Source organism: Triplophysa dalaica, chromosome 3 (genome assembly GCF_015846415.1).
Source record: "Triplophysa dalaica isolate WHDGS20190420 chromosome 3, ASM1584641v1, whole genome shotgun sequence".
Classification (NCBI taxonomy): domain Eukaryota; kingdom Metazoa; phylum Chordata; class Actinopteri; order Cypriniformes; family Nemacheilidae; genus Triplophysa; species Triplophysa dalaica.
In genome coordinates this window covers 9474633-9497361 of record NC_079544.1, presented here as the reverse complement: position 1 = coordinate 9497361, position 22729 = coordinate 9474633, and the positions used below count along the sequence as shown (strand labels likewise).

The window sequence follows — 22729 nt, the reverse complement described above, 5'->3', positions numbered from 1 at the left end:
TCTCTTGCACAGAGCCTGGCTATCAATAGGATTGGAGCTCTCTCTCTCTCTCTCTCTCTCTCTCTCTCTTTCTCTGAGTGTGCATTGGCTGCAGGGACCCATAAGCAGCATTAAAGATGAGGGACGGATGCAGAAACCAAATGGATGCAACTGATGCTGCTCCGAGCACAGGTATTTTTAGAGATCCGTGCGGTGTCCCCTCACGGCCGGATTGTACAGTAGAGATGCGGTGATGTGTGTTTTTGTCTCTTTCTCACTCGCTCGCTCTTGGATGCTGTCACATGAATAGGGTGCACTGCTTTGATTATGTAATGCAGTGTAACAGATATTCGCACTGTCCTCATGCAACATCTGTGAAAGATGTGAATGGGTACATGATGTAGAAAATGCTGTGCATTCAATCAGCTGGATTTTACTAGCTGAATGAACCCTTTTGGGAACTTATCTGATGTGTTTAATGGACTGAAAAATGTGCATCCTTTCAATCAAAACCCCATTAACAAATCTCAGTAATATATGCGATGTATTTATGTGAAAACATGTTTTGGCTATTGCTTGACTGTGTTGTTTCTCTCCTTGCACAATGTAGATGAAAACCTTTAATAAGAATCGATTATTGTCTAACAGTGAATGCAGAAGAGGCAGGACCATTGACTAATAAAATGACCATATATGGTGTGTGTTTATTGTGTGCTAGTTTGATAGGGAATTTAGTTCACCTGAATAGGTTATTTTTAACCCTCTCACAAGCTCCCACGTCAATGAGCCCATGTTATTTTTAGCTCCGCATTCCAGCATCACATTGACCTTGCAGAACTCCAACCCATTCAGAGCTGCTTGTGTCTCGCGAGGTCTTATGCACTTCACAAAACCTGAATCCTTGACTCAGACCGAAACATTTACTGCAAAAATAATAAAAACCTTTAACAGGTTGCACTAATACAGCAACATGAATATTTCTTTTATCTTTAATTAAAACTAACACTTGTTAGCTATTATTAATAGTCACTTTAATGTCAGATCATTAGTCAGACTTTTCCCAGCATGCATAGTGTGGATAATAGTCCATTTTAATGTGTCGTTTTGTGTGTTTAGGGGAAATCAAGTCAAGAAACATGTTGATGTTGAGTGGTTTGTACGTGGGGTTTTGCTTTAAGTGCCAAGACTGTTCTATAAATGCTTACAGTAAATAAAAAGAACATTTGAGCAATTTTCAGCGTGCGATCGGTTTTACTTGAATGACGTCATTCACTTATAATATCAATATAATCATTTCAAGTTCATTTAAATCTGGATGTCACTAAAAAGAGATAATATCTGAATCAGCGGTTTAGTTTGAAATCAGTTATTATCACTTGTTTTATGCATTCTACACTGTGAAACATTCCTGGGAAAAAACTGTAATATTCTGGAAGCTGTGCTTAAAAAAAAAGTAAAGTCTTACATGTTATTTTACACCCAACTTGTAACTTTACTGTTTATTTCTATAACCTAACCTTTTTAACTGTATTTCAAAAATATGTAAAAATATAAAAAATACCTGTTCAGACATGAATGTGACAGGCAGGTATCATTACAGTTTATTGACAGTATTGGCACTTCCTCTTCTCATATGAGTTTTCACTCATTTTGCACTCGCTACCTTGCTTCCTCAGACAAAACGCTACGTACTGGATGAAAACAATCTCCATATATTATACTTATTTACTTTAACATGCTTGACTTTGCACCTGGTAAAGAATTGGATTACAGTACAGTACTGTTTTGATGTTCTCACTTATTTGAGTGATGTGGTGTCAATGCTGCAGGCTTGATTTTGTTGAAGCATTACAAGGTATCCTTGGTATGAAGTCATGGAGATCAAAGAGACTGTAGATCTCACAGAGCCAGACCTTCGTACTGAAGGTTTTGAAGCTTTCGCCGCTTTCTTTAGCCATTGTCCACCCTAGAGGCCATATGACTGACAGTTAAGGCAACCAACCATATTTCATTTTGTGCCGCGTCATGTTAAGAGGCGTGGATATGTCACCGCAGTAACGGACCGGTGTACACTCACAAACGTGTCGAAAGTTAGCAGCAACAACAAAGATTATAAGTTTACGCCGTGAACCTTGCATACTTTAAAGAATTAAGCGTTTAGTTGATCGTGATGAATTCTTATCGCAACCATTGTTAACACAACAGCTTGCTTCTTAGATCAGAAGGCTTCATGTTGTTTCCAGGCGGACCGTTAAAGACATGCACGTCTCCTGGAAATCCAGTTAAATTCAACCAGTCAGATGAGGACTTCGAACGTGCTGAAGTGTTTCCAGAAAAGTGTGCCTTATGCATCAGACTTTAAGCCAACGGTCTGTGGGCATGACGTCTGAGGTTGAGACTTAAGAGACTTGATAGACATATTAACCCACAAGCTTGGTGCGTATCTGAATTGACGCAGGAAAAGAGCGTCTTGCTGTGCAATTGTGTTTGCCTGTTTTCATCAAGGTTATAACAATCTAGGGCGTAAAGCGTACGTGACCACAGTTAAAACACTGGGTACATCTAACATGATAGGAGTTTAACAGGAAAATCAACCAACGCAAAATATCCAAGGTCAGCTGTATTAACTGTCTGTGTTTCTTTCCTCAGTTTTGATGTGGAGAATGGATTGTCAGTGGGCCGCAGTCCTCTGGAATCTCAGGCCAGTCCAGGCTCTGGTCTCGTGCTGCAGGCCAATTTCTCCCACAGTCAGAGACGGGAGTCCTTCCTGTATCGCGCCGATTCTGACTTTGACCTTTCACCCAAGGCCATGTCCCGGAACTCGTCCACGGCCAATGAGCTGTAAGTATTAAAATAAATAATAAATATAGATAAATAAATAAAAATGAGAAAAATGTGAGAACATCTAACCCCAGACCTTGATGAATTACTACATAAATCTAAATCACAGATGTTTTCATTTATATGTACAGTATGTATAAATCATTGCTGTTCTTTTGTTTGGTAGGTAGTATTTATTGTCTCCCTTAGGAGAAATTCATTCAGAGTAAAGGGGCTGCTGCAAACATCTACACATGACACATATCACATTACTTAAACAATACAATTACATCAATAAATAGTGGTGTGTCAATCTTTTTTTTTTAAATACTTTTTAATGCTTAAATATTTGCTAAATCCAGTGACAAACACAAGGAGTGACTAATAGTAATTATATAATGAAAAAATCCCCAAATATGTGAAGGATTATTTCACGAATTCTGATTTGTTATAATTGAATTCCAAAGCTGTTAAAACAATCATTATTGATGTACAGACTCGTATACATGTACCTTGCAAACAATAAAGCAAAATGTTTATTCTTTTTAACCCTTTCATGCATATAGATCACTATAGTGTACTGCTACAGGATCTTTTCAAACCAAACCAAAATGCACACTATTGCACTCAAGTGAACAATGCAATTCTCTGCAAAATATGTATAAAAATCTCAAATCGTGTTTTACATTTGCTAAGAAACCTGACCGAGGCTGTCATAAATTCATGCACGAAAGGGTTACAATCAAGAATAGGTGAACCCCCTGGTCCTCCCTGTAGGTGTCCACTCTACATATTATATACATTTAACTATTTCTAAAATCTGATCAGTGGCTTACATGTAACCACGAAAACCTTCAATGTGGTTTTATACACCTGCGCACGCTGTTTGATACGCTACAAACGGCACTTGTTAACCTCTATACTTCAGTTACAGTCAGAAAGTTCTGTTAATTGTGACTGTAAACGCTTGCCTCATAACAGATGTGGCTCTCTCCAGCTGGTTGATTATGTCTGCAAAACTGTTCCCACAAGACACACCATTTTAATAGTGTATTACATCAAATCGTGTTGCTCTGTCATTTTGGAAAGTCCAAGGCTCTGGTTAAAAAGTCCTTATTATTACCACTTCCAGCTGTTCTTTACATCCGAGCATGCTTGCATGTCAGCTTCGGTTTGCTGGGATTACCGTCGGAAAAAAGCTTTCTTTTTTCCTGCAGTTTATTTTTCCAGTCTGCGTCAAAGCTATTTACCCGAATCTAAACACCTTAGTTTGTGATTAATGGACTGCAGGTCACTGACTCTTCCTTGTGTTTTTAAAGGGAAGAGAGTTTGAAGCACTGGGAAGTCAACTGGCTGACTCGGTGAGAAGAGATATTGAAAAATATTGACTTGGCTCTTGAAAGTGCCGTCCCGCATTTACAGGATCCAAGCCGATTCTTTCCCCCTGTGTCTATAAGCTCTGACCAGCCTTACCTCAGAACTTCCTCTGTATTTTCTTCACAGCCATGAGCGATGTGCATGTGACGCTGTGTTAGTGTTGCACAGGCTCACCGAAGAAGCTTTGGAATATATGAATCAATGCACATTTCCCAGCGTGTTCCCTGGTTCAACTTCTCGTCTGCTGATCCTCACATACACGTGCATGACACACCCTGACCACGACCACGCTGAGCCCATTATGACGATTTTCCCTCCGCTTTTAATGTATGATTTCTAATATCCCCATTAGAGATTAAGACAACAACAAAAAGAGTCTTTTGCTAAGTATTCCCATTTTCAGATGTGTTTCTTTATTGCCGTCCAATCTGCATGTTTTTCAAAAGCGTATTACCGCCTACTTGTCCTTTGGAATGATGATGTGTTATAATGTGAAGCAGACCACATCCATTACTCTTACTTATTCTTTTTCACATACCCTCAAGTTATTTTCTGGACCTCAGAGCTGTCTATTCAAATGCGTAATGTTGGGTTTCATGTCTGATCGGTTTGTGTATTTTCTTTTGCAGACATGGAGAAGACATGATAGTAACTCCGTTCGCACAGGTTGGTAGAGTGGTTCATGAAAACATGTCTGTGCTTGCATATTTGATCTTATGGTTGTTTGTGTCACAAAGTGGTTTCGAATAGTCACTCTGTAAAAGGGAGTGGTCATTTGTTTCTACACCCCTATATTTTCAAAGACAGATTCATCTCTTAGCTATTTTGTGGAAGTGATGTGTGGTGCCTTTGCGTTGGCGGGAATAGCCCTTCCGCTCTACGCAGCTTGCTTTACGTAGGTTTTGCGTCATCACTGTTCTCAGTTTACAAAACAGGCCAGGAATCCAATACCACATTTGTCAATATAGATGCTGACAGATGAGAAATCTGCAAGGCTTAGAAAATCAGATACCATTCGTATCATCTTTATACAGTTTTCAGAAAAGCCAGACATATTAAGCAAATCATTGGGTCACTTTGTAATATTAATCTGAACGTGAAGTTTCAATTAAGTGACATGTAACAGAAGAGATTAAATGAAATATACAAAATATATTGCAATTATCAGCAAAAACATTTTTCTTGTAGGTCCTTGCCAGCTTGAGGACCGTGCGAAGCAACTTTGCAGTTTTGACCCATCAACAGGACCGTGTGCCGAGCAAGTAAGCCTTTTAACAGTAACGGTAAACTTTGTGATGCCTCTCCAGTGATTCATTACATTACGTTTGATCTCCACTGACATAAATCTCTACAGGAGGTCTTCTGGAAGCCATCCACCATCCATGTGCAAGTCAAATCTACCAGGTTAGAAAATAATCTGCCATAGAAAAGCACAGCAGATGTATATTTGCACAATGCCTTAATAACTATTTTCATTCATCACAGTACCCTGTAGTACGAATATGTGACCCTTTCTGTGAAATATTGGCTCAATCATAATTTAACTGATTTCTATCTTTGAAGTTAAAGTATAGTAATTCACAATAGTATAGTAATGAGCAGTATGGCTAAACAATATGAGCAATATGAGTATTGGAGTGAACAGTAGAAAAGTAGAACAGTATAAACACAGTAATGAATTGTATGAATATAACAATAAACAGTATGAGTAAAGTGACGAACAGTGTGAGTCCCTTAATAAATTAGTGGTGAATAGTATGAGTAAAGTAATGGGTATGGTAATGAACAATATGATTACATTTATGACCAATTTAAGTAAAGCAATTAATAGTTAGAGTATAGCAATGAACAAATTGAGTATAGTGAAGAATGGTGCATTGCAGTATGAGTATAATAAAGAATAGTCTGAGTGCCGCGGTGAACAGTATAGTAATAAACAATATTTGTATAGTGAAGAAAACTATAAATACAGCAATGAACAATATGAGTACAGCTATAGCAATTAACAATATGAGTAAAGAAAAATAACTGTATGATGTCAGTACCAAACAATATAGAGAAGTATGAGTACATCATAGAATTAAACAATACGAGTACAGTAAATAACAATATGAGAACAGTACCGAACAATACAGGTACAGTGAAGAACAATGTGAGTATCGTAAAGAACAGTATAAGTACAATAAATAACAATGTGAGTACAGTAAAGAACAATGTAAATATAGTAAAGAACGGTATAAGTACAGTAAAGAACAATGTGAGTACAGTAAAGACCAATGTAAATATAGTAAAGAACATTACAAGTACAGTAAAGAACAATGTGAGTATAGAAAAGAACAGAATAAGTACAGTAAATAACAATGTGTGTACAGTAAAGAACAATGTAAATATAGTAAAGAACAGTATAAGTACAGTAAAGAACAATGTGAGTACAGTAAAGACCGATGTAAATATAGTAAAGAACATAACAATTACAGTAAAGAAAAATGTGAGTGTAGAAAAGAAAAGTATAAGTACAGTAAATAACAATGTGAGTACAGTAAAGAACAATGTGAGTATAGAAAAGAACAGTATATGTACAGTAAATAACAATGTGAGTGCAGTAAAGAACAATGTTAATATAGTAAAGAACAGTAGAAGAACAGTAAAGAACAATGTGAGTACACTAAAGAACAGTGTGAGTACCGAGCTAAGCAATATGAGTACAGTAAAGAACAATGTAAATATAGTAAAGAACGGTATAAGTACAGTAAAGAACAATGTGAGTACAGTAAAGACCAATGTAAATATAGTAAAGAACAGTAGAAGAACAGTAAAGAACATTGTGAGTATAGAAAAGAAAAGTATAAGTACAGTAAAAAACAATGTGAGTACAGTAAAGAACAGTGTGAGTACCGAGCTAAACAATATGAGTACAGTAAAAAACATTATAAGTACAGTAAAGAACAATGTGAGTACAGTAAAGAACAATGTAAATATAGTGAAGAACATTACAAGTACAGTAAAGAACAATGTGAGTATAGTAAAGAACAGTAGAAGTACAGTAAAGAACAATGTGAGTACAGTAAAGAACAGTAGAAGTACAGTAAAGAACAATGTGAGTACAGTAAAGAACAGTGTGAGTACCGAGCTAAACAATATGAGTACAGTAAAGAACAGTGAGTATAGTAAAAACTAGTCTAAGTACAGTTAAGAACGATTGTGAGTACAGTAAAGAACAATGTGAGTATAGTAAAGAACACTACAAGTACGAGTACAGTGAAGAACAATGTGAGTATAGTAAAGAACAGTAGAAGTACAGTAAAGAACAATGTGAGTACAGTAAAGAACAGTGTGAGTACCGAGCTAAACAATATGAGTACAGTAAAGAACAGTGAGTATAGTAAAAACTAGTCTAAGTACAGTTAAGAACGATTGTGAGTACAGTAAAGAACAATGTGAGTATAGTAAAGAACACTACAAGTACGAGTACAGTGAAGAACAATGTGAGTACAGTAAAGAACAGTGTAAATATAGTAAAGAACAGTATAAGTACAGTAAAGAACAATGTGAGTACAGTAAAGAACAATGTAAATAAAGTAAAGAACAGTATAAGTACAGTAAAGAACAATGTGAGTACAGTAAAGAACATTTACTAAAGAACAATGTGAGTATAGTAAAGAACAGTATAAGTACAGTAAAAAACATTGTTAATATAGTAAAGAAAATGACGAAGCACAGTAAAGAACAATGTAAGGACAGTAAAGAACAGAAGTATGTATGTTAATGCGTAGCTGTGCTGTGCCCCGCAGAAGAGCAGCTGCAGAAGTTGGCAGTAGAAACACTGGACGAGTTGGATTGGTGTCTCGAGCAGCTAGATACTCTGAAGACACGTCACTCTGTCAGCGAGATGGCATCCACCAAGGTAGAGCTTCTAGAATAACAGATGACATGTTAATGGCAGGCCTCAGATATCCAGGGTATCACCCATGGACATTTATAAAATGTTGCCATGGCTCTAAGGCAGAATAAATAACCAACTGACACAATACATCAGCATCCACAGGCTGGAATACCCAGATGCTCCACATGCCTTTGTATGAATTACACATGCGATAAATCCAGCAGTTGCATTTCTGTTTTGAACTAGAATGGGATGCATGCCTGTTCTAAAGCAGCCCCAACCAGATCGTGTGCTGAAAAATGTGAATGAGTGGAGCCATGTTTGAATCTGTATCCCCGCCCCCTTCACTCTCTCTCTGCTAGCCCACCCACGCAGCAGCCACGTGGATATATCTTCTCACCATCACGCGCACATACTTACACATGATCATGTTCTTATTAACATCAATAATGCATCTGACATCCATTCACCTTTCCTTAAAATAAAACTAAAAACATTTGCAGTAACACAGGTTTCTCATAAATAACGTCTCACATTTACATGTAAACACACCATTATTTTCCCAAATGTTCTCTGCTTTGTGTTCCAGCGAGCGTCTGTTTATTTCCCTTGCTCATTATAATGACAGCACATCCACACACAAAGCATCAAGTCACTCCCGCATCTTTTGGTCTTCAAACCTCGTGCACATGGTGCATTCCCAGCCCCCCATCCAGCCCCTCCATGTGCTGTGGAGCTAAGAGCCAATCAGACGCCTCCCTTGGACCTAGCCTCTGTTGCAGGGCTCGTTTGATTGGCTAGATCGCATCCGGCGCGTGGCAGTGAGTAGGGAGCTACCTGGCAGGAGGGAGAGGGGCTGCTCGGGGAGGAGTCTGTTCTCTCTGTTTACACATGAATCAGGCAGAGTAGGAGAGTGGAGCATGCGGCAGCGATGCAGCCTGACTCCAGCCAGCGCTCTCAGCCCGCCACAGGTGCTGCTTCTCTGTCCGTCCGTGGCAGCTGGAGCTCCTGGTGCTGGGCTGAGCTCGGCAGCACTGGAGATGATGCCTCCACATGCAGCGTGGGCTGTTAGATTCAGATCAGGCAATCTGGACCACAGCACAGAACGTGGTGGTAGCATGTGCATCGGCTGGAGGGAGCTTCTGTTGCAGTGGATGTTCTGCACGAGCTTCATTTTGCGCTGAAATGCCAGACGTCAATAACTTGTTCTCTGTCTCGTGGATGTACGTTCAGGTAGGAGAGTGCACATGGACTGTGTTCTGCATGCTCGTGTTGTGGTTAGGATGCAGGTCTAGGCTATTTGTTCATTTGCACAAAGCTTTTGGAATGTATCTGGAGTCTGATGTTTTGATATTCAGTAAATCAAAGATGTCACTGTTTGTGTGTGTATGTGAGAGAGAGACACAGACAGACAGATAGAGAGGCTCTGACAGTACTGTTTGCTGTCTTAGTAGAAAGTGTTTCATTCTGAAACCTTGTGTATGATTACATAATTCCACTACACAGATAAAAGACACTCCTCTGCTCAGCTCAGCCCAGCCCCTAATCTCAGATGCGAGTAGAAGCTGTGAATGAAGAGTTGCTATATTCACATCTGAGTCTCTGTCCGATCTGAATACTCTCACTTCCCATTAAAGCCATGTGATGTTCTACTTTGATTCAAGGAGATATGCTTAGTCTTTTGTACAGCCAAAAATATATTTGCTACCAAAAGATGGACATTTGACGATGTTTATCAGTAAATTGTTTTACGCATTGCGACCATTGTATTACATTTATTCAATTGAGATACACAAGACCTGAGATGTTGTCTCAAAGAATATGTTTATCTTTTGTGTTCTGTCCCAAAGTTTAAAAGGATGCTGAATCGAGAGCTAACACAGCTGTCAGAAACAAGCAAGTCAGGAAATCAGGTCTCGGAGTTCATCTCTAACACCTTCTTAGGTAAAACTAATGCTTACATTCAGATACAAAATGTACAGTATAGATGTCTGTTTGTTGTCTACATCTACAGTGACATCCAAATGTCTGTGGCCAAGTCAAAAAAACATTTTCATAGTAAATTACATGATGTCTGCATAACAATTTAAAGCTCAAAAATATATGTTTAAAAAGTCTATTTGATCGTCCCCATATTAATGTAATGACAGCATGCACTTAACAAAAAATTGGACTCCAGTTTGTGCAAAACTTGATGGACCATGTAATCCCTGCATGATTTGAGAATGCTGCAGGAAGGATCTTGTGTGCTTCAATGGAGGCAGGAAATCTGACCTTTTGTACAAAGGAATGAAGATAGTCATAAATGTATTTATTTGACAAGTGCCCTAGGAATAGGAAAGAATCCTCAATAACAGGTTTTAACATCATTTTGTTTGTTTTGATATCTTAGACATCCTGACACAAGTTTGAATGTAACATTTTGTTATTAATTATTATTTTATCATTAATGTGATCTCAGACTTTTGGACCCTACTTCATACAGCATCTCTACCTGTATTTGTTTATCCTACACCTCTCCTATGTTCTTCAGCAGTTACTGCGACAATGCAGTGGAGGACTTTGAATCGATTTGATTTAGGGCTGTCAAATGATTAATCGCATCCAGAGTAAAAGTTAATGTTTTCATAATCTAAGTGTCGATGTACTGTGCATATTTGTTTTGTATTTATAAAAACATACACAAACATGCATAACATAATATACATGTAACATAATATAAAAATGTAAATTATTTTTAAGTATAAATAAATGTAAATTTTTCCTAAATGTTTATACGTGTATGTGTTTATTAATGCAAAAGGAATGGGCACGGTACACAGACATACTGTTTATGTGACCCTAGATGAGCACGTGGACATTTTAAGTAAAAGCCAAAAATACATTGTATGGGTCAAAATTATTGATTTTTCTTTTATTCCAAAAACTATTACGATATTAAGTAAAGATCATGTTCCATGAAGATATTTAGTAAATTTCCTATCTTAAATATATAAAAACGTAATTTTTAAGAGTGGATGCCCTGCAACAGTGCCTATGATTAACAACTTCAAACGCAATTTTCTCAATATTTAGATTTTTCGCACTCTCGCACTCTCATACATCAATAGAAAGCTTTATTCTTCAGGTTTCAGATTATGTAAAAAGCGAAATTTCAGACTGGTTTTGTTGTCCAGGGACACATATTATGTAACACAAACTTTTTTTTCTGGATGCGATCGTTTGACAGCCCTAAATTTCATATGTAGGGTACGTTGCTGCATCTACCGACTGTATGTTGTCTGAATCTGTGTTTCAGAAAAGCAACATGATATGGAGATTACGTCACCCCCAACCAAGGAGAAGGAGAAGAAGAAACGGCCCATGTCCCAGATCAGTGGAGTGAAGAAGCCCACACAGAGCTCCAGCGTGGCAGTTTCCAGCATCCCACGCTTTGGCGTCAGCACTGACCAGGAAGATCAGCTGGCTAAGGTGAGTTCTCATGCCCAACATCCTTTCAGGAAACATATCCTTCATGGTGAGCGTTGTCTTCTTTGCAGTTGTAGAAAAGATTTGGGTTGATCACATTCAACTCTCTTTTGTAGGAATTAGAAGAAATTGACAGATGGGGTGTGGATATTTTTAAGATATCAGAGTATTCCAACAACCGACCGTTAATGGTAGCAATGTACACAATCTTCCAGGTATGTGATTTGAAGTGTTTGGAGCACAAAAGGAAACACAATTAATGCCGTTTGGGATCAATTTAACTTTTAATCCACAGGAAAGAGACCTGTTAAAATCCTTTAAAATTCCTGTGGACACATTCATTACCTACATGTTGACATTGGAAGAGAACTACCACTCAGATGTTGCGTACCATAATAACATCCATGCAGCTGATGTGGTCCAGTCCACCCATGTTCTCCTCTCCACTCCTGCCCTGGAGGTTTGTCTCCAAAACACCATTTTTCTTCCTCTTTCCATCAGAATTACAGCATACATTACTGTCCTAAGAAATTTGTCTGGACTCCATGCATCCAAGCAGCCAAAACACAACATAATCTTAACACAATAATTTAATAATCACAATATAAAATAAATCAGCATGAAATGTTCCATAACAAAAATCAAGCAAGAGGCTTTATGTGTGCAATTCTGTGTTTCCAGGCTGTATTCACTGACCTTGAGATCTTGGCCGCAATGTTTGCTAGTGCAATACACGACGTGGACCACCCCGGAGTTTCCAACCAGTTCCTCATCAACACAAGTAAGTTGGCCGTACCAGAAGCAACAGCAACTTGATATCGTTTTCACTGTGTTGTTTACTAATATAAGAAGTTTCTTTAGACTCCGAGTTGGCTCTCATGTACAACGATTCATCAGTTCTGGAGAACCACCACCTGGCTGTTGGCTTCAAACTACTGCAGGAAGAAAACTGTGACATTTTCCAGAACTTGAACAAAAAACAGAGGCAGTCGCTACGCAAAATGGTCATTGACATGGTGGGGAAATCTCTGTGCAGTTTTCTACTGAGAGAAAGTGAATGTAGGCTATCAATAAGTGGTTTCGTTTATCTGATGTGCATTTTGCTCTTTGCAGGTCTTAGCCACAGATATGTCAAAGCACATGAATCTGTTGGCAGATCTCAAGACCATGGTTGAGACCAAGAAGGTGACAAGTTTGGGTGTTTTACTGTTGGACAACTATTCTGATCGCATACAGGTTAGTAAACTTTGAGCATCAGTGGAGCTTTTTCAAATGTGGTAATTGTGGGCAAGTTAATACAACTGGTTATAAAATTAATAAAAATAACACTTTTTTCGGTTCCCCTTTGGTGGAATGAACTACCAGCCTCCATCCGAATTGCATCATCCTTCACAAGTTTAAAAAAACAGCTCAAAACATACCTGTTCCGCAATTATTTGACTAAGTAGTAACTCTTTATGTCTGTCAAAAAAAAAACTTGTCGTTCATTCTCTCCTTTGTTTACTCCAGCTGTAATCCTCCTACTAGCATGGCCTTGTAAACTAACGGTACTGTTTAGCATGTTGACAAAATGTGTATATGCTCTCCTACTTGTTAGTCGCTTTGGATAAAAGCGTCTGCCAAATGAATAAATGTAAATGTAGTGAATAATTTTTTTCCGGAAATCTGTGGCCATGCTTTCAATGCCACCTACCAGCTATTTCAGTCATAGCAAGACCCAAGTCCTATCTACTTGAATAGACAGTCTTAAAACGCTGGCAAAAATTACACCGAATTGTATAATTTTCCGGACAACAACTAAACCTATCATCAACTATATTATAACTTTTATTTCTTAAATCTCATTTGGGCTAAAAATACATCTTTCGAGCTCACTTCAGCTACTGCTCATGCTCACAGATTGGCAAGCGTCTCATAACAAGAAATCCCCACCAGAGAGAATCGTCAATCTTTATCGATTGCCGATTGGCTCTTTCACTAAAAGGTGGGACTTCCTCCGCAATAGTGGCCAAACTCATCTTTGCATTCCCACCCCATTCATAGTAATGGCAGTGCATTTGTTAATAACTGTCATGTTTCGTTAACTCTAAAATCTGTAAATTGCCGTTTGTAGTAGATCTCTTAATTGATTTTTAAAAACCTCCAGTAATCACAAATGACTGGAAAAGTTGTGGCAATAGAAAAATCTATTATAGATTATAACATATATTCTTTCATAAATGAAATCAAAATCCAAACTCAATTTCAGTTTTTAAATGTTTGACCAATCAAACAGGTTCTTCAGAATATGGTGCATTGTGCAGATCTGAGCAACCCAACAAAGCCCCTGGAGCTGTACCGTCAGTGGACGGATCGCATCATGGTGGAGTTCTTCTCCCAGGGGGACAGAGAGAGAGATAAGGGTATGGACATCAGTCCCATGTGTGACAAACACAACGCTTCCATCGCAAAATCACAAGTGAGTGGGAAACACCAAGCACTTACTGAGTACAACTCTCTTTTATTTCTGAGTTTTAGTATAAAGATACTTTATACCTCATCCGTCAGGTTGGCTTCATTGACTACATTGTGCACCCACTGTGGGAGACATGGGCCGACTTGGTTCACCCTGACGCCCAGGAGATTCTCGACACGTTGGAGGACAATCGCGAGTGGTACCAGAGTATGATTCCTCACAGCCCCACTTCAACCCCAGATGCAACGAGCAGTGTGACCGGGATGGGAGCAGTGGGGGGAGGTATTGCTTCAGGGGTTGAGAAGTTTCAGTTTGAACTGACCTTAGAAGAGGAAGGAGAGTCTGATGTCGAAGTGGATGAAGAGTTTGACCTTGATTCCACCCGGGCTGATTCAGATAGAAAACATCAAGCTTTAGCTCCCTGCACACAAGAGGCCAACCTGACCACACGGTCCCCAGGCTGCAGGACTCTTTCTTTTGAGATGGGTGAGCAACCAGACAGTGAAGACGAGGACAGAGAATTTGACCAAGAAGGGAAAAGCGTGTCGTTCCTGAGCCTGGGAACATAACAACAATGCACTTTTTTGCTTTGTTTTAACATTCATTAGTACCTCTTTTGCACCAGATCCCCATCCCTCTCCATCCCATTCTTAACTTCCTCGGGCAGACGGGACACAGAGCAGGAGAGCCAAGGAGGGGCAGGAAAGCTTCCTTGAGACTTGTTTTTATATAGCCGTCACCTCGCACTGGAGAAAGCGCCTAGTCTACAGACTATAAAACTTTTGGTTTTTGTAGTTCTCAGTCTTGTGATTTCAGAATGGCGTTCGGCTTTACTGTCATGCAGTCGAAGCAGAAAACTGTCGGTGTCTTACGGACGAAGAGGAAATGTACTTTAAAGTGTCTTCCCGTGACATCTGGGGTTCGATGTAACGGAGTTTTTAGCGGTTGTCAGAACATTTTTGATGATGATTGATACGAAGGAAACTTGTATATTTTTATGTAAGACAGATGTGCACTAAAATGAATTTTTTTAAAGATACACTGTTGACTTAAAGCTGGTTTATATAGCTGAACAAAAAACGACTTACCTTAACTTAACAACACACCTCAGGACACAAAGAAATGATTGCTTTCATGTAGCACACAGCTTTGAGGGTACCCATGTAGCGACCACAGTCTTCCTTGGATTGCTATGAAAATCTATAGACAGAAGCCAAGCCATGATTGTGATCTTTTGTATTTGTATGTGGCTCCACCTAGTGCTTAATAGTTAAACTAGAGCCGCAAACGTAACACTAGGACAGAATACAGTGGCTCTATATTGTTACGCACATTTGCACAGAATATACTTATTTCAATTGAGTTGTAACTTAAACCCTTTCTCTTCTTTGCTTCTTTAATTTATGTCATTCACATTGTTTACATCCTTCTTGTTTATGTTTTCTATTCCGCACCATCCAAAGCGTTATTATAATGTAGCCTATGTTGAATCCATTTTGCAACAGCTTGCTTCTGATCATTGCCAAACGTTGCTCCATTAGTAAGGCCTGGAGTGACTAAAACACACCAAAGTCAGCAGGGTTACCAGCACGTGTACACACCCTGTAAATTGTGCTGTTTGGTCTAAGAAAAGGCTGGGCTCTGACATCAACGTTAGCCGTCGAGGAAGTGAGTCCTTAAACCACATGTGTACTTTTTCTGTGCAGGTCACACTGAAAATACGAGACGTTGAGGTATATTAACATCTTTACAAATGTATTAAACTCTAAAGGAGTGAACAATTTTGTTATATATTGAAAGCTGCAGAATGCACAATTCATGCCTAAATTAAACTGTCTAATACAAAGCCAAAGTTAGTTTTCTGTCCCAGACCGTTTCTGTTCTTTGGTTTTTGGTGATGGATCAATCCTCTGCTCTTCACAGGGACAAAGCCAATGATGGTACAAGTGCCAAGCAAGCATGATCCATGCTGTACTGTAATTTCCATTTTGCCACTGGCTAATTTCCACCAATGACATCTACAGTCCGTAATCCACCAGTTTGATCCTTGCTTAATTTCTTCAACACTGTGTCACTGAAACACATGTTGTCATTTCAACACATTTCTTTAAAATGTTAAAGTTAATGATAAATATGTATTTTTGATTGAGTAACACGTTCATTGTAAGTCGCAGATTTGTGTGCCATTTTGATACAATAGTATGAATTTCAATCTTTGTACTCTTCAAATATAAATTGATTATGAAATTGGACTTTTCATCACAGTGTTGTAACAAAAACTGAGTGGTCTTAAAAGATTATTTCTCATCGTGGCACGCCTCTGTTTTGGTCTTTTTCTGTTGCATCTGCCTATCTGACAATCTCAACAGTACTGTTTACCACTACAACGCTGTTACTAAGGATGCTGTGATTGTTTTCTTGTTCCCAATGCCAATAAACTAAAATATTAGTAGTCTTGTCTCAATTATGTCAGCTTTCCAAAGGCGGAATGCATAAACTCCTGTATCCAGAAGGCCAGGTAAGGTAAGAACGAGCGTGCGATTGGTTAGTCTGTCAATCACCGTGTAGCCCCGCCCTCGGCTCCACTCGGGTGACGCAGGCAAGAGCGCAGGTGCACGGGTTGGGAGCTGCATCCAAACCGCACTAAATAAATCAACCATTACGGTAAGATGTTTTTTTCTTTTCTCCGACGACTTTTTACGGCTTTGTTTTTTACCTTAAAATGACCAGGCGTCGCGTTGAGAAAACATTAGACCGATTTTAATTTTAAAACGTTAACTGTGATGTTCCGCCGTAATCCGTTAGCGTTACTTGTCTACACAAACACAACGACTGGCTCGGTGTTAAACACTCATTTATCATGAATCGTATCGGTGCAATGTTAGTCTCTTAATGACCCGAATAGACATGAAAATCAGCCCCGTGTTAAGCGGATAGATGCTAACTAAGCTCTACTGACTAAAGCGATATTAACGTTAGCCGCACATCAACGTCGTAAACAAAGAGTGCCGTTTCATTTAAACGCATCGATAACGATCGTTTGTATAAGTATGGAAACGCTGTTAACACATACAACTGCTTGCTTTAATCTCACACTGCATGTAAAGCTTGAGCCATATGTTTCAGCTAACGTTAAGCCTGAAATAGACGCACAGGTACATTGATGAATAGTCTAAATAATGAAAGACTTAACTAGAGCAGGTCAGTTTGTTATCGTAGTCTGATTCGCCCATGTTATGGAGAAAGAACCCCACTATATAAAATAGTGATAAGGGAATAATCTTTCCGTAGGCACACCTGACAACGTTACAGTACTCAGTTCTTGACAGTCAACTAAGCACAGGGTTTAGCCTTTACAAAACCTTTCAAATCCCTCGCCAACCTCTGACTGCCTAATGCAATCCACACTTACCGCAGTATCTCGATGGTTACACCCTCTATTCACTTTATATTTGCCATGTTATTCGGTAAACATACTGGTAATATAAAAGCTATTTATTTTGACATATTGACAGGAGCAGTTTCTGACCTATATTAAATTGTTTATAAATAATCAACATTTTGGTTGTGTCACTATTTGCTTGAATGTCTGCTAGAAATGAGTGTTATTTTCTTGCCATTGTACAGGTAGTTATTTTTGTTAACAGGACCCCTTTACTTCTTTGTTTTTTTTTGTGCCCGTACAATAGAAGTGAAAGGGAACCGGTGAATTGTTCGGTTAGCGGCATTCTTCAAAATATCTTCTTTTGGTTGTTTCAAACCTGTTTCCTGAATACATTTTCTTGTTCCGCAGGAACATTATTGACTTCTGTAATAAAATCTACTAATGTAGTCAATGTTCCCTCAGAACTGTGTAGTTTCCCACATTCTTCAAAATATCTTCTTTTGTGTTTTCTAGAAGAAAGTCATACAGGTGTGAAGTGACAAGAGGGTGAGTAAATGATGACAGAATGATCAAAAATGAAAATTCTGTCATCATTTACTCACCCTCAAGTTGTTTCAAACCTGATTCCTGAATACAGTTTGTTGTTTCGCAGGAACATTATTGACTTCTCTAATAAAATCTACTATGTAGTCAATGGTCCCTCAGAACTGTGCAGTTTCCCACATTCTTCAAAATATCTTCTTTTGTGTTCAACAAAACAAAGAAAGTGATACATGTTTGAGACAACTTGAGGGCGATTAAATGATCATTTCATTTTTGAATGAACTATTCCTTTAAGCACCTGCCTATTTCGTTGTATTGCATCCACTTCTGCCAATAGATAAAAACCATGTTCTAATTGATTTTTTTGAAATTTAGTATTTCATTTAACTTTAAAATAAGTCATGAAACGTGAGTCATGTAGGATATCAGTAAATAGAATTTGCAAAACCTAGAGTTTTTAGTGTTGTTACTTAGTCTGTTTTATTGTTGCAGATGGCCTCAGCCAATGATGCTCGATATGGACAAAAAGAGTCTTCAGATCAGAACTTTGACTACATGTTCAAGATCCTGATTATTGGTAACAGCAGTGTGGGCAAAACCAGCTTCCTCTTCCGTTATGCTGATGACTCATTCACACCTGCTTTCGTCAGCACTGTGGGCATAGACTTTAAAGTAAAGACCATCTATAGAAATGACAAGAGGATAAAGCTCCAAATATGGGTGAGGAGTGTATCTATCATGTTTTCACTCTGCTGAAGTTCTAAACAATGGGTTTATTTTCCAGCGGAGCACAAATAGAATTTTCTCATAGTGTCTGTATCATTTTTTTTCCTCCATCTTTTTAGGACACAGCTGGACAGGAGCGGTACAGGACCATCACAACAGCGTACTACCGTGGAGCTATGGGCTTTATTCTTATGTATGACATCACCAACGAGGATTCCTTTAATGCCGTTCAGGACTGGTATGATGTTATGTAATTTTGTTCATGGGTCAAATAATTGTTATGTATGCTGTGCAAATCATTTAACAAACTGTCACTGATCTCAGGTCCACACAGATTAAGACATATTCATGGGACAATGCTCAAGTGCTTCTGGCAGGAAATAAATGTGACATGGATGATGACAGAGTAGTCTCTTCAGATAGAGGAAGACAGCTGTCCGAACAGCTAGGTGAGCACAAAGCACCAAAGTATTTAGGATTTGGGAATCAGGGTACTAGTCTCGCATGTCTCGCACCTGCTACAGCAGTTTGTTTGATTTTAATGTAACAGTGGCATCTCTCGACTGTTACAGGCTTTCAGTTTTTTGAAACCAGTGCCAAAGACAACATCAATGTGAAGCAGACGTTTGAGCGACTGGTGGACATCATCTGTGAGAGGATGTCAGAAAGTCTTGAGTCTGGCGATTCCAACGTCGCCGAAAGCAAACTAGGACCTCAGCTCACCGAACAGCCGCAGCGGTCTAGTAGGGACTGCGCTTGCTAAGAATCGTACTCAACTTCTCCACTTATCACTTCCCTGCAGACTGAACATTGGATCTATCCTCTATACTAAAGGAAGGCTTGGGTAGTAGGAGTCAGATCTGATGTGATCTTATTTTCTGCATCAGTTTTGTAAGGTTGACATCAAACATTTCCTAAACATGTTGGCATATGTAAGCAATGTTACTCATGTTAATTGGACAAAAGTATATTTTGGGGGAAAATTAATTTCTAACAAAAATACTCCCTTAATTGTGGCACAGTATCAAAAATCTCTTTCTTGAATGAGCTTTCATGAATATTTGAATCGTATGTTTTGAGTTTTGTCGAGGTAAAGTTATATACATGTATGTAAACAGTTGACACCAGACTGTTGTATAGAAACTATTACCATAAAGGGTCAATCCAACAGAATGAAATGTTGGTAGAATTTTAAAATTGAGAGCACGCTAATTCATTTGTTCAGTTTTACTTTTAAATAACACCATGTTAATATATGATATAAGGAAAGTAAAGATGATATTGTGGTATAGATGTAATAAGGAAGAGTTTATAAATGTGTTTTTTTTGTAATATGAAAGAATTTATTACTTTAAAAAGATATGGGGGATTTCAGCACTACATTAATGCATGTCCTGCTTTTCCTCTGGTTCTTCCACATATTGATGGACTCGATCCTTTCTGTTACTGTGCGCTTGTGAATGTTGGTATGTTCAACATATACAATTTTTGGTTTACAAGCATAGATAGAATTACTGTCATTCTGCAAGCCAAAAACATAATCATAGCTTTAATAAAGAGAAACTTCATCAGGCTCATTAGCGGTAAATAGTTAAATTAGTTTCTGGAAATGTAAATTTAAATAGCAAATAAAGTTCAAATGCATTGTGACTACTATTATGATTGATCCCAGATTTTAGAATATTAAAAAGATATTTTATAGACAACTAGCAGCAGGTTATGCACCATTGGTTGATCACTTTTTTTCTGTTAAATCACTTCCAATGTTACTGCACACCGCATATACATATATATATATATATACATGTTATGTTAAAGTGATAGTTCACCAAAAAATGAAAATTCTGTCATCATTTATTCACCCTCTTGTCACTTCCAACCTGTATGTCTTTCTTTCTTCTGCAGAACACTAAAGAAGATAATAAATGATGACAGAATTTTTGGGTGAAATTCTGATGTTCTATTTATTTTGTTAATAATTTATTCATTTACATGCATTTTTTTATTAGTAGAAATTGAGTACAGAATGAGCTACTGCACTAGCCAGATGTGTCACTTTCACAATCTGATAAATGTCTCTATAGATCTAGTGAGTGCTTGTTTCCCAAGGCATTCAGAAGCTATGCTATACCAAATAGTCTCTGAATATGCAGGGACACTTTCTGTATGTTTGTGATATTTTTTTTTTAATAAATTATACGTTCTTAAAGCTACAAATATATAACTTGTTTATGGTCTATTCTGGTCACATTACAGCTGAGTCACGGAGGTATACATTTTGAGATATTAACATAATGGAATAGTAATACATAGCCTACATGTCTCTGTTAGAAGCAGAAGCAAATACATTGAGTTTGAAAAGCTATTTTTGGTTTTGATACTCTTTTTGTTGTAGTTTGTTTCATCGTTGTTTTCTCGTTTGTTATGTTGTTGTTTTTTATTAAATTATAGATTTCATTACCATTTGACACATAAAAAGAACAAGAAAAACAGTTTTAGGACATTTGGCTAATCTCATGTTATCAACTCACTGGGTGCGAAGAATAAGGTTAGATTAAACCACTGTATATGAAACTGATACAAACGGCACACAAAATAAGTTTTGTTCAGAAAGAAATTGCCACTTGCATTCCATTTATTGAGTTAAATAAAAATTATGTTTGAAATATTTTGTGGTGTGATGTTATTTTTACATTTAAAATAACTTGAGCTAGGGAGTGACCCTGGTTGAGGTGTAATATCAGTGGTGTAGTCGGGGCCATTGGCACGTATGCCGTATGCTTACCTTTTCCATAGCGCTGTAACAACTTATAACACCTTAAATGTATGAAGATCTATATTATATTACACACTTTTTTTGCTGCTTAAAGAAGTCTCCAAGCAGCTTTTGAAGTTGCTCTCGCTTTAACTTGATCACCTTTTACTTATTTTGTTTTTAAACACATGATTCTTTCATTCAGTTTCTTGTAAACCTCCGACAAGCGCACAAATCTTTAATATCTGTCACAACTTTTAATACTAGTTTTATTCAGGCAAAGTTACATCTGTGTTCTGTTCCAAGTAAAAATATTGTATTGTGGTCAACAGTGCTGGCATAAACTTGCTTTTTTTCCCAATGATATTACTTCAGAATCAAAGCATATGTGAAGAATTATGCATATTATGTATAATAAATGGCATATTTAATGGTAAAAGATGTCATGTTACTAGAAAAAAAATGTTCTATGTTTTCTGGCCATTTGTGGTCCGGGGTAATGTTGTATAGTTTAGTACACCACTTTTTTTGTTAGGACCACACCAGTGTGTCATACTGTTCTGCATGAGATTGTGAACACTCTTCCTGAGGTTATTTATTTATTAATTGACAAATGACAAGTCTACAGATGTTTTGGAGTCTGGGGAATTGAAATCATCCAGAGTTGAACGTATAAATTGTCAAAGCCCTGTCGCACTATCTACTGTATTCTGAACATCACAGAAATGACTGCCCTCGGCTCTTGTTTCCAGATGTTTATGGATAATGTCCCTGATGTACAACCTAATGGGATTGGACAAGGACAACAGATAACAAAGTGGACCCCAGTTTACCACCTACCTGAATTTTGGTCTTATAGTCACTACCATGCATCCGCCACAGACTTTTCTCAACGTGACGGAACTGTTGTTGACCTTTCTTGGGAACAGAATGACTCCACAAACTATTGGTATTCTGTAGCGGGGTGTGGATTTTATCAAGAACAAATGGTTTCTTTGGAAACAAACAGTCATGCAAACTTGACCCAAACAGAGGAGCTTTACTTTGAAGAGAATGGACAAATGAGAGAAGTAACCATGTTCAACAGTTCAGATCTGTACCCTACAGAAGCCAATCTGAACTCTGATGGGTTTATCTGCCAGTGGCTTGAGCAGACCATAGGTGGTCAACAGGCTTGTAAGAAGACATACTGCACAATGAGAGACCTTATCTCTCATCTGACAGCTCAACATGTTGATGGATCCGTAAAATCGAATTATGTTTGTTTCTGGGATGACTGTCCACGCAAGAGGAAGCCTTTTAAGGCCAAGTATAAACTGACCAATCACATGCGAGTGC

The 22729-nt window shown here is 38.1% G+C and overlaps 2 protein-coding genes across 9 annotated transcripts in view; both read left to right on the top strand.

Moving 5' to 3' along the window:
* The window catches only part of pde4ca (phosphodiesterase 4C, cAMP-specific a), a 39246-nt gene extending 22812 nt beyond the window's left edge, over positions 1-16434 (top strand). For 6 of the 8 annotated variants that reach the window (XM_056742762.1, XM_056742763.1, XM_056742767.1 and 3 more), the window contains 15 exons: positions 2629-2820; positions 4119-4160; positions 4806-4842; positions 5365-5438; positions 5531-5580; positions 7968-8080; positions 9910-10003; positions 11358-11530; positions 11644-11742; positions 11823-11987; positions 12209-12308; positions 12389-12543; positions 12641-12763; positions 13803-13985; positions 14075-16434. In XM_056742762.1, the coding sequence (XP_056598740.1) occupies positions 2629-2820; positions 4119-4160; positions 4806-4842; positions 5365-5438; positions 5531-5580; positions 7968-8080; positions 9910-10003; positions 11358-11530; positions 11644-11742; positions 11823-11987; positions 12209-12308; positions 12389-12543; positions 12641-12763; positions 13803-13985; positions 14075-14551 (2077 nt within the window). In that variant the 3' untranslated portion in view covers positions 14552-16434. The remainder of the gene's footprint in view (positions 1-2628; positions 2821-4118; positions 4161-4805; positions 4843-5364; positions 5439-5530; positions 5581-7967; positions 8081-9909; positions 10004-11357; positions 11531-11643; positions 11743-11822; positions 11988-12208; positions 12309-12388; positions 12544-12640; positions 12764-13802; positions 13986-14074) is intronic. The other 2 variants (XM_056742765.1, XM_056742768.1) reach the window with 1 other exon arrangement.
* Positions 16435-16562: 128 nt separating this feature from the next.
* rab3aa (RAB3A, member RAS oncogene family, a) lies at positions 16563-20736 on the top strand. The gene is made up of 5 exons (XM_056744455.1): positions 16563-16646; positions 18403-18630; positions 18756-18874; positions 18961-19085; positions 19209-20736. The coding sequence occupies exons 2-5, from the start codon at positions 18403-18405 to the stop codon at positions 19397-19399; spliced, it is 663 nt and encodes a 220-aa protein (XP_056600433.1). The 5' UTR covers positions 16563-16646; the 3' UTR covers positions 19400-20736.
* The last annotated feature ends 1993 nt before the right edge of the window (positions 20737-22729 follow it).